A 16,191-nucleotide genomic window follows, 5' to 3' on the forward strand; every position below is an offset into this window, starting at 1 on the left:
CAGGTATGGCTCAGAGTCACCGGCATTAGATGCAACTTTGAATGTACATCCCTTGCCTTCATTTCATTCTTTTCTTCCAACAACTTTTCCCTCCCTCCAAGTTTCATCTTGGACAATGGATTAGAGGAATACATTCAATTCACTGTGACAATGTTGAGCAGCATCAGTGTAAACAGTATTATTTTTCAAATGTACATAATAGTTTAAATCCTATTTTAAAAAGTGGCTTAAGTACTTCAGAGAAGTCTCTGAGACTTGGCTTGTGTACATTAGACCTTTTCCCAATATATTTTATTTTAGTCTAAGAGCTATACTTACACTGGTATAACTACCCTGAATGGATATTTACTGAATAAGAGTCTTCTTTTGGTTTTAGCTTACACTGCTCCAAAAGTGAGATAAACGATACTAGAATTCTGGATTAGGAGTGCCCCCAGGGGGAGTTACACTGGTATGATTTAGGGATGTAAGCGACTAATCAACTATCCAATAAGCAAAAGCTTATCGGATAGTCGACACACAAGTCGACTAGTCGGTTCCCCCCGACTTGCTGCCTCTATCAGAGGGAGCTGACCTTCTCCCTGTATCAATTTAAGATTTCCCATGTAGATAAGCCTTAGGCTCTTAAGAAATGGGAATTAGTCTCCTAAATCATTCAGGAACTTTGTATAATGATCCATCTTGTAGAGATAGGCCCCTATGAAAATTGAAAGGAGCAGTTTTTGTTGAACACATTTGTTTTGGTAAGTATATTTCTAGATAACAACTTTGAAGGTCTTGAACCTATTGAATGGATTTTCTAGTATCTCAATTCAAGCAGAAGAAAGAATAGTCCCTTATAATAAAAACTGTAAAACCCCATGCATTCAAGTTCCCAAGTAAAGCCTATATGTGCGCTGCAAAACTTTAGGCATCTGTCTCCAAGGAACTAACTGCCAAGCCTCAGCTTGTACAAACTGGCATACAATGGCACATAAGCCAAAATTAAATAATTTAGATGAGCAAAACAGAAGGAAATCTCCACCCACTGGGAGAAAGGACAGCACACTATTCTACATGTGCCAGTAAAAGGATCTAACACCCATTCTGGGTTGCACATTAGGGACACTGGAAGAAAAAATATTAGTAAATGGTACTGTTGCATTAGTTTGAAAACTACGTTGACAGATGCACTCATTCACAGAACCTGATCAGCCATCCTGCACCACTCTCTAAGCCTATCATCTTTTATTCACCCTACTTATTTACTGTTGACAGATTACTGTCTGTGAAGAGAAATTTAAATGTAATAGCTGCATCACCGAGAGCGTTGAAATACTTAAATCTTGTTTCAAGTGCACGGGGAAAAAAAGCCAAACTCCATCTAATGTGCTCAGTTAAAAGGAGAGACATTAAGATAAAGACTTACAAAGGCTCATTACATTTTCCACTAGTGGGTAAGATTTCTGCCAAAAATGATTTTACTATCAGGTGAGGTATTAATCCAGAGAGTGCTGCTCCATAATGGTGATTGCTAAACACACCACATGCCCTTTCAGCACAGAATCAGTCACATCTATCACTGTCCAAAATATTTCTGCAACAATTTTGAAGTAAGACTACATTCTGTTAAACACAAACTGAGGAAGAGAATTAAAATTAACACAGAGCCTTACCAAACTTACAAATACATATTTTATACAGTGAACAGGAATGTATTTGAATACAACCTTTCCCCTGAAATCACTACTGCCATAATGCCTGAGGAACACACATCATCACTAGTAAATTAAAAATAAAAAATTAATGGAGATTGCCTATCTCCTAGAACTGGAAGGGACCTTGAAAGATCGTGTCCAGCCCCCTGTCTTCACAGCAGAACCAAGTACCATCCCTGACAAATTTTTGTCCCAAATACTTAAATGGCCCCCATGGATTGAACTCACAACCCTGGGTTTAGCAGGCCAATGCTCAAACCACTGAGCTACTCCTCTCCCCTTAGTGTCAGGACTGTTCAGCTTTTGTTTTAACCCCCCTAAACCACTTGCTACAGTTTACAAATAAAGCTCCAGTTTCAACTGGAATGTATTGCAGGTTCTAGCTCCTTAATCAGGAGCAGGAGGCACACATGATAGTTGTTTATATGCGCATTCATCATCTAGCACAATGGCATATGAATCTTGATTAAAGCCTATAGCTGTTCTAACAATATAAATACTCAACAGCAAACATTTCTGCCCACAACATAAAAATGACTAGAAAAAAGCCTTTTTACACAGCTGTGCTGTGAATGTAACAGAACAGATAGTACACCAGAGCTGAAATGTGAAGAGCCACTGTAGGATGTATTATACAGATACAAGTAAATTGGTTAGCACAGATTATTTCTAAAATGACAAAAGGGGTTCAATTAGAATAGAGCCTCATGATATCCCCTGCGTACAGCAGGAGGCTCACATTTTTTAGTTTTATCTTCTCTTTTCTTCATTAAATGTCACCACATATTAAAACACATAGTTTGATAAACTGATTTAGAATGATGGATTACAGAATGGTAGTTGAACATGTGCTTAAACAATTTCCTGCAAATTATGGCTCTGCACATTCACACCATAATTCACCATAAATACACAGATAACAAAAACAATGAAATTTCTGATTGTACATCGAACAAAACTGCCCCAATGCAATCTAATAAAATGAGAGTATTGTTACTCAGCACTACAGGACTCATGATCAGACAGATGCAGAGGACACTGTGCCAATGATAAAAACACTATGTACGTGAACTACTTTTTGTACTATCCAAGGTGCACCACAACAGGAATGAGCATGCAGTGCTTATAGGAAGAATCAGGACAGACCTTGCCATCAGCCTCAGCAGAAGTAGCAGTAGAGGTCTCCTGGGAGGCAGATGTTAATGCACCTGGAGGTTTAGTAGACTAAAGAAGGTAAGAAATGCAGAAAAAAATTAACTAAGGGCAGACACTGAATGTGCCTAATACATTCATAAATTAAAACAGTGTTTCTTACACTTTTTAAGACTGAGGAACACCATTTTTTTTTTAATGGGGAACACCAAGGATTTTTTTGTCAAGGGAAAAAAGGGGGGGGGGAGAGAATAGCCCCCAGGGAAAATTTGTTGAGCAAAAAGAGAGACAGAAAAAAAACACCACCTGACCTGGGAGTCTAAATGTGCCACTACCACCCCAGGAAGTCTGCCTAATAACAGTCTGAAAACGGAGACCATAAAAAAGGATAATAATAAACAAATGTGAAATAAGGTCATGTGTCTGGCCAGGAAAGAGAGTAGGGTAGAGAAGGGGTCTTATGATAGGGTGTCTGGCCAGGAGGGAAGGTAGAGGAGGGTCTCAGGCCAGGGTGTCTGGCCAGGAGGGACGGTAGAGGAGGGGTCTTGGGGCAGAATGTCTGGCCAGGAGCGGGTATTGGGGCATGGTGTCTGGCCAGGAGGGGACTTGGGGCAGGTGTCAGATCAAGCTGGGAATGAGTAGTCTTGGCAGGGGGAGTGAGTGAGGGTGATTTGGGTGCAGGGTCTGGGCATGGGGGGAGGGGGGAGCTCTGTCCCTCCCCCTCCCCCAATGCAGCGGGGAATCCAGTGCTGCTGCAGCACCAGGCCAGGCTTCCCGCTGCCAGGGTGGTGGTGGTGGGGGGGGGAGAAGAGAAACCCCAACCTTCCCCACCAGATTAGGGCGCAGGGGAGAAAGAGCAGCAGTGCAAGACGGGCAACAGAGCCCAAGCACACCGCAGGCGGGGGGGAGAGAGAACAGCAGAGCCCGAGCACCCCCTAGGTGGGGGGTGGCAGCAGAGCCTGGGCCGGGTTCCCAGCAAGTGGCAGTTTTAAAATGCCGAGGTTCAGGAGCAGCTTGGGTACGTCTACACTGAATCCCTAGTTCGGACTAGGGATGCAAATGGAGACGACCGAAGTAGTTAATGAAGCGGGGATTTAAATATCCCGCGCTCCATTAACATGATCTCGCTGGTGCGATAGTTCGAATCACAGCTGATTCGAACCAGGAAGTGCGCACCGGAACACGTTCAGACTAAGGGCTTTAGTCCAAAATAACGCGTCCCAGTGCGCACTTCCTGGTTCGAATCAGCTGTGATTCGAACTAGTGTGCCGGCGAGATCATGTTAATGAAGCACAGGATATTTAAATCCCTGTTTCATTAACTACTTCGGTCGTCTCCTTTTGCATCCCTAGTCCGAACTAGGGATGCAGTGTAGACGTACCCTTCCTCAGCTCCGGACACCCTTCCCCCTCCCAGCAACAGCGGCCTCTGTAAAAGCTGCCTCCTGCACACGTGGAGGAGGCGGCTGCACAGCACCCGAGGTCCCGTGGGACAGGGGCCATCCTAAGGACTGGCGGAGAGGGGGGGGGCAAGCCACAGCGGGAGCTATCTATGGGCTCTGCAGGGGGCGGGGGATCAGAATTTTTTCTGTTCCCTCCACGGCACACCTCTGACTGCCTTGCGGCACACTGGTGTGCCGAGAAACACACTTTAAGAAACGCTCAATTAAAACATCTTTAGCTATCCATGAAGACATTTTTAACTTGTAGATTTAGAAGCAGCACAATACAAATAGGAGAAGAATCCCAAAGGCCCTAAAAAGTAGCCAATTAAAATTTAAACACCTCTGGCTTAGCTTGCCTCCAAACCGTTGCCAATTCCCATGTTGCAGATTAAAATGCAGCAGTACAATGAAATCAGAGAAAAACACAATATAATGGGCATGATCAAACAGCACACATATCAAGCTCTGTAGTGCTGCTTAACATTCCCAGTTCTTCCAAAAACTGGCTCACACAGATCCTAGGGTCGATCCTATAAAGTAGTACTGGATACATTCTGAAAGCTTCTCTCACTTCTTTAAAGTTCAGTTCATTAACAGTTTTTTAAAACAACAAATTGCTACAATTCCTACAAACAGTATTTTGGAGATTCACGAACAAAATGTTTTGCACCAATAGGGTTTTATTATAATTTCACAACACAGTACATTAAAACACACTAAAATAATGACAGTTGGATTGCCCATTTTTCACAGATAAGTACACTTTGTCAGTGATGCTTCATGTGCGCTTACCAACTGCATAACTTATCCTGAGAATTTTGCAAACCTAAATGAGTTGATGGAATACAAGTGAAAGAGCACTACTGTAATAGTACTGGTCAACAGGCTGGAACTAAACAGAAAGGATCTATGGCTTAGTCTGAGAATCAACTCATGTTACAGATTAATTTTTTTTTCTTCCATAGAATAAAATGCTGCACTCTCAACTGTAGCTCTAAAAGTGGCTTTGTAAGTTTGAATAAACGTGTTGGCTTTGGGATTTCAAAAAAACAAACCCAAAAACACCACTAGACACTAGAGAAGGAAGAAAATCTCTGAATTCTCTCTCAAGCTACATTAAAGCGTAAAAGTTATGATCTACATTAAATCACATCTATTTAACAAGATGCTCATGCACCGTAAGCATGCAATATAGTTCTCAGGCTTTGGATCAAAAATGGTGCATTCAGTAACTTAAAAAAAAAAAATCAATATTCACTCACCTTGTCTCGTGACACAGCAGAAGGCAATTCTCGGGCTAACCTGTTGCGCCTTTGCTCCTTTAAAAAAACCCAGCAAAAACCTTGGATTAGGTATCACTCTGTGTCACAGTGCATTCAAGTTTTATTGCTTCAGAGACAAGCACCTATACTGCAGAGAATGATGCTAGTAACATGTCTCATATTTACTGCAAAGTAGCTTGTATCCACACTAGAAAGTTTTAAATAAAAACCTATTACAGTAGATTTCCAATAATCCAGCACCTTTGGGACCTAAGTGGTAGGGTTATCGGATATGCCAGAGTATCAGGAGGTACTCCAGCAGAGGGCTGTGACAGGTCTGCCGGGATCTGCACTGCATCCGGAGGGTGGGCAGAGAATGGCACAGCAAGGGGCGAACCCTCTGCTGTTTTGCAGGAAGTTGAGGGAAGTCCCATGATGCCGCCGAGAGTTTCCGGGAGGGAAGTAGGCTCCCCATCCCCCAGACTGCAGTAGTTATCGCCAAGTGGGGGTGAGGGGCAGCACTGCGGGACCAACCTGGCAGCACCCTAGCTGCTCTGCTCTGCCACTTCCCCAAATCCACCACTGCCAAAACTGACAAGCAGCGGAGCAGAGCAGCTGGGGTGCTGCAGAGTTGGTCCCACAGCGCTGCCCCTCACCCCCACTCGGCGATAACTACTGCAGTCTCGGGGGTAGGGAGCCCGCTCCCATCCCGGAAACTCTTGGCAGCAGCGTGGGGATTCCCCCACCTGCCTGCAAAAAAGGTGGAGAGTTCGCCCCACGCCGTGCCATTTCCACCATCAGCTCAAATTGTCCGGCTGGCCGGAGAACTTCTAGGTTCCAGTTGGTGCCGGACTATTGGGAGTGCTGGACCACTGGATGCCAGACAACTGGATTTTTATTGTGGTTGGACAAGATAGTTTTGAATCATTAAAATCTGACAAAATCTGAACTGAACAAAGTGTTCAATGCACAAAGCATTCAAGGCAGAAATTTTTGCAGTATACTCAAGAAACTGAATTTCTAATCTCCAGCCTTTAAAAGCCAAGGTACAGATTAGATTACAATGGATTCCCTATAGGCTTCATTAAAACATTTGTATATGAAATAATCCATGAAGAGTTGACTACTAGAGCAGCATGAACACGGAATCTTGTGGCACCTTAAAGATTAATAATTTTATTATGCGACAAGCCTTCACGTGTTGCAACTCACATCATCAAATACATGAAATGAAAGAGAAAGAAACAGGGATACAGAGATGGGAGCATTACAGCAAAACTAGCATTCCCATCTCTGTATCCCTACTGTTTCTTTTTCTTTCATTTCATGCATCGGATGAAGTGAGCTGCAACTCACAAAAGCTCTAGTAAAACTGTTAGTTTTCAAGGTGCTACCAGATTCCTTGTTGCTTTTGCTGAAACAGACTAACATGGCTACCTCCCCAGAGCAGCACAATCAGGATAATTACTGGCACAAAAGAGGAAAAAAGGAGAGAGTTTGCACTAGCTATAAAACAACAAAGCTGCAGCTGAAGCAAGTCAACGTGAATAAGGAGAAACACTGAGTTTTCTGGTGATCTGCTAGAGATCTCTCTCTAGCAAGGACAAAGCATTATAAACTTAGAAGAAACAAAGGATTTCAATATGTAGGACGATGCTAGAAAGAGGATATAATATGCTATTCAGAATACATAAAAGATACCATACATTTACATGCACTTACAGAGTCCTCGTTCCTGCAATCAGATCGTCACAGACAGACCTTGTTCCTACACTAAGTCAATGGGAGTCCACCTGTGCAAATCTGATGGCAAAATTGGAGCCATAGGTAACATCTACTGTTCTCAACATTTGTAAGGCTACGTTTGCTCTCAGAAATAGGTATTTAGGGGACAAAAAAAGCCAATCACTTGTGCTAAACAATGTACATTAATTAGCACCGTCTTTGCTCTACAGTTTGCATCTTGTCAATTAGTTTTGTTTTATACTGTAATCGGCATTTAAAACAAGTGGAATTAGTATTTGTGATACATTTCAGAGTTTATTTTGCTTTGTGTGTTTTTAAAACATGTTAATTTAAGAAAGGATAAGGAATACTTAGTACTGCCTTGAGAAACATGCTCCAAAGAAATAGAACATCAATGTCTTAAGTTTATATATATGGGATGTATTTATTATAGATGTTTTCACATCAAGGTCAGTTATAAGAAAATACAATTTATGTTAAGATTTTAAAAAAGTGGTTCAACTTATAGTTCCCTCTAAATAATCAACGTGTCACTTAAAAGGCTGTGTTTTCCTTACCTCTATGTTGTTGTTCATTAGCCCACAAGCATCAGCAAAGTCTGGGTGTTTTGTGTTGATATAGGCTAATTCAATGGCCACCAGATTATGAACCTGTAGGCAGAAAAGTCATTCATAGTTAAGATTTTGCGTGTTAATTTATTGCTAGGAAATAGTGCTGGACTGGCACTATTGCAGTGTAATTATCCATAGCACAGCATAAACACCCACAGTGTAGGCTTTTCCTGCACTACCCTACAGTTGCACTTCATTTCTGACCCCAAAAGAAAATTCTTATGGCATAGTTAATCTTTTCCCTGTGTTGAAACCCCCCTCTCCCTGCCCCACTCTATACATACTGGCACCATTGATGGCATTTTCAGGCAGACACATGTTCACTAGGAATTGGACTAAGTCACAAGTCATTTCATACTGTCAACCTAACAGCTGTGACACAGTAACTTTCAATCACAAGCAATCTGCACCACATTTGAATCAGTAACCTGACAGATTATCCTAGTGTCACTGATGCTCTCCAGTGCTTCAATAGCCCAAAATGTGTTTGTAATTTAGAAGAGACTATATCATACTTCATTCTGATTAAGATCAGTCAAAACTACTATTATACTTAAGATCGAGCAATGAAATGAAAATCCAATCCAAGACAAAACAAGTCTTATCTTTTACACTAACAACATATGTCTGGTTAAGAAAACAACATTCATTTTATAGTTTGGGACCAGTGGAGACTCCCCAGCAAGTAAATAAAGGTCACAAGAATTAAAAAAAAATAGTGTTACCTGTACTATGGGAAGGATGTATGGTTTGAAAAGTAACGAAGTACAAGAGCTATAGTAACGAAGAGGAATTCTCTCAAAGAAAACAAACCCAAAGATTCCCACTGTTCAGCTCTGAAAGCAAGGACTGGGGGGAGGAGAGAAGATATGACGAGGACTTGAAGGATAGAAAGTAGCAAGGAGAAACTGCATCATACTGGCTTCTACTAAAGATGGCAGATTAGCAGGCGGGTATAAAGGCAGCCATGAATTTGAGGGCTCTTTGTCAGACTCTACCTGATCATGCTGGAGCACACCGAAGTGAGATGGTCATCTCTAGGTGTGGCCTATTGGTAAACATACTGATCACATATGTATAAATATTGTTACTGTATTGGATGCAGTAAGGGCTTATTGTTAGGCAGATAAATGTGTTCAGAACAATTGCATAAACACTATTTGGCTTGTGGAATTAAAGGAATTTATTAATAAAATAGTGTTTGGTGATTTCCCATAATATTAATAATTTATACAATTTTGTAAATCAATAATAAGAAAAAATACATAGCTGTACACGAGGATAAATTTAAAAAGCTTTTCTTTAGCATAGTGGTCCCCAACCTTTTGGGGCTGCCGCGCGCCCAGAGCAGGACCGGCCCTAATCACTCGGCGGGTGCACATAAATGCCCCGGCAGGTGCCATGGCACCTGCGGGCACTGTGTTGGGGACCACTGCTTTAGCACATAAATGTTTCAATGCCAAACATAAACTGGGAGCCAAATTACCTGGCTACATTTGTACAAATGATAAAAGAGCACAGTACCAGATTTAGCTTTGACACAGTCAGTAAAGGAGATCATTCCCCTGCACAAAATAACATTTCTGCTCACTTTTAGCAACAGGAAAATAAGGCAACTGCTGTGGCTTATGTCACGAGAATAGAAGGTTAGAAGCTGGAGGTTTGTACCGGTCAAACAGTACACGGATTCAGACAACAATTACTACTTCAATTTCTCATTCAATTGCTTTGATTCTGCTTCTCCCTTCCTACCTCAAGCTATACTTATTGATGTTTCTTCAGAAAAAAATTACAAAAAAGTAACAAGCAACAGAAACATCAGAGACCCTGATGCCATTAGACATAGCTAATTATACTAACTTAAATATCTTCCTCTTAGGCCAAGAACTGTTTTCAAATCTCAAAGAAGGAAACAGACAGACTTGTTTGAAGCTAGGAAAAAAAAAAAAAACCAGTCACGAACATTTCTTTATTATTCTTAGGATTATGTTGCTCATGTCCATCCCATTCTAGGTGTGTGTCAGCTCGTTGATGGTGTGTGCTGTCATTGGGAGATTTCTGATTTAGCAGTATCCACAAGACCAGATGCAGTGCCCCACTGAGTGCCCTGCTCATGTGTCGGAATAGCAGGTGCCACTGGCCCTGTACCTTCTCAGTTCCTTCTTGCTGGCAACTCCAACAGAGTGGTAGAAGGATGGGTAATGGAATGGGCATGAGCAACACAATCCTAAGAACAAGAGGCAAGAAACATAAATAACCATTTTTCTTCTTTTTAGTGTTCTTGCTCATGCTGATCCATTCTAGGTAGCGGACTAGCAACATCCATGCAGGTGGCCTCGGAGTTCATGACTGTGCAGATTATAGCATTGCTCTGCCAAAGCCAGTGATGTCTTGAGCTTGCTGGGTAAGTGCATAATGAGAAACGAAATCTTGGACAGAGGAACAGGTAGCATCCCTACAAATCTTTTGGATTGCTACCTGTGCCAGAAAAGTTCCTGACAACGCCTGTGCCCTAGTTGAGCATGCAATCACAATCAGCAGTAGAGGCACTTTCACCAGTTCATCACCCTAGCAGACACAGGCTACAATCCAGGATGAAATCCTCTGAGCAGACACTTAGGGTACATCTAATTACGTTCTATTTTCAAAAAAGAATATGCAAATTCCCACGGGAATTTGCATATCTTCTTCCTATCTCACTTGCGAAAGCTCTAACAGCACTTGGGGTGGGGAGGGGGGATGGGAGTGAAGGAATACATTCATGCCCCAAACGTGGGACAAGAAAGGTGTCTGATAGGGAACCCGTCCTTATTCTGAATTTAACAGAATATGTGGCATTTTCTGTTCTGTCTGGATACAAACAGGTACAGCCCAGATATCCCCCACCCCTGGAACATTATGACTGCCTCGGGATGGCGTGACCACTTATGGCGAGAGGAGAAAATCCTGCTGAGGTGATCCACCAAGACGTTCCTGATTCCAGGTGACTCAGATAAATGACATGCCGCACACAAAAATCCCAAAAGGTGGAGAGCTTCTTGACAAAGGGCTGAAAACCTGGCACCATCATGCCTGCTGATGTACTACATCATGGACGCATTGTGCCTTAGGATCCACATCATCTTGCTCTTCAAATTAGGCAAGAATGCCTGGCAGGCCAGAAGAACCACAGTGATTGACACTGACATTGATATGGAGGGCCAGATTGTCCTGCAGCCAACTCTACTTGCCAAAGTGGGCTCTCCAGCCCAAGCCTGAAATATTGGAGACCAGGGGCATTGACGGGGACAGGGTTACCGACCCAGATCCAACCACCAATCCAGAGACAACCTTATGTGGTCCAGCACCCTGACTATCCAGTCAAGGTCACGCTTATTGGGGATGTAGACCAACGCTAGCCATGCTTCCAGAGGCTGGAGAAGACCACACATGTACACGTGGCCATGTGCTCCAATAACCAAAGGCAGGGGTGAACTATGGTAAGCAGATGGTTCTTTACATGGCCTGAAAATGTACTTCGGGAAGGAGGACTCTGGTTTGCACAGAGTTGAGAACCATCCTGTGACGGGGTGACGGGCTCTGCTGGCACGGAGCACCCAGCACCCCGCACTTTCCGGCAGGCCGAGGGCAAGGGGGGCACCGGAGGGGATTCCGTGGGGCCTCCCGCAGCTGCAGAAGGTGCCGGGAGCGGGAGACGCGGTGGTGCGTGGACGGCTCTCCAGCTCACATACGGCGCCTGCACGAGAGTAGCCTGGGGCCCAGACGTCACCAGGGGGAGTCCCCTGCCGCTGACGTCATCAGCCTGCACACCAGGGCGAGGGGCGGGGCTTTGATAGGCGGGCTCTTCAAAAGACTCCTGAGGATGGCCACCAGGGAGGAGGAAGGCAGCCGGACAGGCACGGGGCAGAGGGAGCTGCCCCAGCCAGAACCCAGCGAACGGAGCACTGACAGGATACCTACCAGAGGTGTGGGGGGACGACGGCACCCGCCGGGGAGAGGACTAGCCAGACGAGGAGGAGGAAGCAGCCCAGGACGGGGGTTGGACACAGCAGCGCCGCCTCCACCAGATGACCCCAGAGGGTTGGTGAGTTACGGGGGAATCCCCACCAACCAGGCAGCACTAGTACATTGCTGCCTTTACGGTCCTGGGCTGGGACCCGGAGCGGAGGTGGGCCCGAGTCCCCCTCCTTCCTCGCCCCAGAGTGGATGTGTCTAAGACTCTGTGGACTCCAGATCAAGCCACAAACTCTATGTTCCAGGGAAACTGGTAAGGGACGCACAGGTGAGGGGAAAGCGCACGGGTGGACAACCCCATGATGACCGGGCTGTAAGCCTGAGGGGGGGGCCCAGCCCGTGACACACCCCCATGAAGTCTATTTGCTGAACTGGCCTTAAAGTGGATTTTTTCTTGTCTATTAACAGGCCCAGGTCGTGGCAGGTCGAACACATGAGATCAAGGTTCTTCTGCACTTGCTCCTGAGACCTCTTGATGAGTCAGTCATCAAGATACAGAAAGAGCTGGACTTATTGACATCTCAGGTATACAGCCATGGGTGCCTCAGATGTTCTGAACATCCTGAGAGCTGATGAGCAGCCAAAGGGCAGCACAGTGAATTGAAAATGGTGCATAGCCATCTCCTCAACATATAGGCCCAAGTTCTCGGCCATCCGTACAAGCAGGAAATTGTCTGGCAGACTGGCCCTCGAGTGTCTTGCGACTAGCTCATTCGGGATGAGGACGATGACTGTACCACCAGAGGAGGCTTTGGGGCATCACCCACAACAGGGGAGATGGGTTTTGGGATGGGGGCTATTTCCTCCACCCTAAACTTCAAGCAGTTCTCATGCACTGAGCCCAATACCACTAGCTGATGCTGCAATGCAAGAACAGATGAGCAATGCTCAAAGGGGGAACTGCCATAACTGGCACGCCCTATGCACTCCAAAATGGCCAATGTGCTGGCCATGCTGCCCAGGTGATGCCCATTTGTGCCAGTGGGGTCTTGGCTAGAAGCTACACTGTTCTTCCATGCTGAAGGATCTCCTCTTCTGGGGACCATGATGGTGCCATTGATGCCTGTATCAAACGGGTGCACACACTCTTAGAATAGAATGGACATGAACAAGCACTTGTAGTGAATTTTCAGTTCTCTACAAGATGCATGGTGGTACAGACTATACTAGCACTCCACAACAGCAGTGTCAGTATATGCATACTACTCAACGAAGGAGTAAGTTTAGTAACATATTTTTGTGCGTCTGAGATTTACATGAAAGCACAGCTTCCATGTTAGCAAGTCATGAAAAGGCCAGAGGTTTAAAACGTGAAAGATAAAAACTTTTTTTTTTGACGGGGGGGGGGGGGGGGGGAGAAGAGGGAGATTTTTCCTCATTACGTCAAGGTATTCAAAATCAGGAGTCTAACTTTAGGTGCCTAAATATGGATTTAGCTTCTATTTTTGAATATTTTGATTTAGTCTAATGTTTTTTAAACTTTACCATATAATCTTAAACAAAAGCACGAAAAAATAAAAGTACCCAAAGCAGCGATTCCCAACCTTTTCCAGATGGGGACCCATTTTGATAATTCAGGAAGACTTGGTGATCTAAGGCAATTCAAAAACGGGGGGAAGCAGGGAGGGGAGAGCCACCTGGCAAGACACTGGGAGACCCTTTTGAAATGTAATGGCAACCCATATTTCGGTCCCAACCCATAGGTTGGGAAACCCTGACCCAAAGAAACAATGTTTCGCTAGAAAACAGGAATGAAATACAAGATGGTAACAGCACTAATTACCATTTCATTTGTAACTGGTAGCCTCTTACGCAGAAGACAGGTCACTACTTCAACTATGGCATCATGTAGTTTGGGAAACCTCAGCAATTCCTAGAATATAAGGAGGAAAAAATAACGTAAGAGAGTCCAGAAGGGACTAGCAGATCATCTAGACTGGGGTGGACAAATTCCAGCCTGCGCGCCGGATCCAGTCCACAGGGTTATTCCCTGGCAAGTCCCCACCTCCATGTTTACCTGCACCTCTCCTCAGGTATCTGAGGATCGCCAATGCAAGCAGCAGGAAGCGGCATCCTGCTCCGTGATGCTTCCTGCCACTTGTATTGGTCATGAAGGAGGCAATTCTCGGCCAACCAGAGCTGCGATCCTCCGATGCCTGTCAAGGACAGGTAAACGTAGTAGCAACGGCCCACCAGGGACTAACCCTGCAGGCTGCTGTTTTTTAATTGCCCACCCCCATCTAGACTGACACACACCACCACCACCATCTCCGTTTAATCTAGCCATCAATGCTACACAGCACCCACACGTTAAAACCAAGAACTTAAATTGTCTTTCAAATTGGAACTATGATACAAGTCCTTTTTTATTTCAGTCAGAAGCAGGGTTAATACAGAATCAATGACCAATAAGAGTTAACAGTAGGGAACTGCATTCTTGTTTATAATTTTAGTAGCTAGAGCTCAATATTGTTGTCCCAGCAGGCATATTTGGGGGAAGTTTCAAAGACCAAAGAGGAATCACCTAACTACAATTTGTGCCTTCGAAAATGTCCAATGTAAATTAAAATTAGTGTTACATATCCTATTAAAATTGGTGAGAAATTTAGACAGAGAATGAAGTTCTCAACTAGGATATACCAAGACGCTGAGATTGACATGTCCTTTAATGAATAGCGCTATAAGGAGATCTTTTATAGCCCAATGTAGTTGTTTAGACCTTGCTTATGTCTTTCAAATATAATACAGTGAACCCTCGTTTATCGCGGTAGATAGGTTCCAAACCCGACCGCGATAGATGAAAATCCGCGAAGTAGGATCCTCAAAGCCTCGGGGGAAGCCGGCCGGGGGGCATCCCAGGCGCGCATGGGCTGCGCCCCCGCCGGAGCCCCTCCGCGGCTTTCAAAGCCTCGGGGGAAGCCGGCGGGGGGTCATCCCAGGCGCGCCTGGGCTGCTCCCCCGCCGGAGCCCCTCCGCGGCTTTCAAAGCCTCGGGGGAAGCCGGCCGGGGGGCATCCCAGGCGCGCATGGGCTGCGCCCCCGCCGGAGCCCCTCCGCGGCTTTCAAAGCCTCGGGGGAAGCCGGCGGGGGGGCATCCCAGGCGCGCCTGGGCTGCTCCCCCGCCGGAGCCCCTCCGCGGCTTTCAAAGCCTCGGGGGAAGCCGGCCGGGGGGCATCCCAGGCGCGCATGGGCTGCGCCCCCGCCGGAGCCCCTCCGCGGCTTTCAAAGCCTCGGGGGAAGCCGGCGGGGGGGCATCCCAGGCGCGCCTGGGCTGCTCCCCCGCCGGAGCCCCTCCGCGGCTTTCAAAGCCTCGGGGGAAGCCGGCCGGGGGGCATCCCAGGCGCGCATGGGCTGCGCCCCCGCCGGAGCCCCTCCGCGGCTTTCAAAGCCTCGGGGGAAGCCGGCGGGGGGGCATCCCAGGCGCGCCTGGGCTGCTCCCCCGCCGGCTTCCCCCGAGGCTTTGAAAGCCGTGGAGGGGCTCCGGCGGGGGAGCAGCCCAGGCGCGCCTGGGATGCCCCCCCGCCGGCTTCCCCCGAGGCTTTTTAAAGTTTTGGTAAGGATCAATTTTATGTTCACAGTACAGTGAACCCTCGCTACTTCGCGGTTCGACCATCGCGGATTCACGTATATACATAATGTAATGAAAAAAGTCCGCGAAGTCGTGAATCCGCGATGGTCGAACCGCGAAGTAGCGAGGGTTCACTGTACACTAATTCCTATCACTGAGCTGATTGTGCCTCCAAATAGGGATGTTAAAATATGCTTATTTATGTAAATGTGTAACCGGTGGGAAAAAAACATCAGCAGTTACATGTTTACACATGGGTCAGGTGGATCCCAAGGAGCCACTCTCCCTCCCCCCTGTGCAGCTGCCTTGGATACAGAGGCGGGGAGGAGCACTGCATGTAACCGTGCATGCTAACTGATGAGCCCAGGCTCATCGGTTAACCATGTACAAGGGTGAATGTTCACATTCCTACCTCCAAGTTCCTTCCTAAGCTCCCATACAGATCTGCTGTGGCTTGTCTCATAGGCACGGCAGGTAGTGGGTTGATCTGACCCTGCCACACCACACTGCGGGTGGAGGACTGCTCGGGCCAGACTGAGCCCCTCGCCGGTTAACTGTTACCCAGGTAAGCATGCCAGTAAGGGGCATCCTTACAAGTTAACCAGACAACTTTTTACATCCTTAATAGTATTAAGTCTGGTGTGGGGAGTGACATCTATGAATTACAACACTTCAAGTCACAGTCTAAACAATCTCAA

The 16,191-nt window shown here is 45.9% G+C and overlaps 1 protein-coding gene across 4 annotated transcripts in view; it reads right to left on the minus strand.

The window, feature by feature from the left end:
* The window catches only part of DNM1L (dynamin 1 like), a 70,141-nt gene that overhangs the window by 14,666 nt on the left and 39,284 nt on the right, over positions 1-16,191 (minus strand). For 2 of the 4 annotated variants that reach the window (XM_075940303.1, XM_075940307.1), the window contains 4 exons: positions 13,710-13,799; positions 7,859-7,951; positions 5,556-5,612; positions 2,844-2,921 (listed from right to left, as the gene is read on the minus strand). In XM_075940303.1, coding sequence (XP_075796418.1) covers positions 2,844-2,921; positions 5,556-5,612; positions 7,859-7,951; positions 13,710-13,799 — 318 coding nt within the window. The remainder of the gene's footprint in view (positions 1-2,843; positions 2,922-5,555; positions 5,613-7,858; positions 7,952-13,709; positions 13,800-16,191) is intronic. The other 2 variants (XM_075940313.1, XM_075940315.1) reach the window with 1 other exon arrangement.

This window comes from Pelodiscus sinensis, chromosome 1 (genome assembly GCF_049634645.1).
Source record: "Pelodiscus sinensis isolate JC-2024 chromosome 1, ASM4963464v1, whole genome shotgun sequence".
NCBI classification, from domain to species: domain Eukaryota; kingdom Metazoa; phylum Chordata; order Testudines; family Trionychidae; genus Pelodiscus; species Pelodiscus sinensis.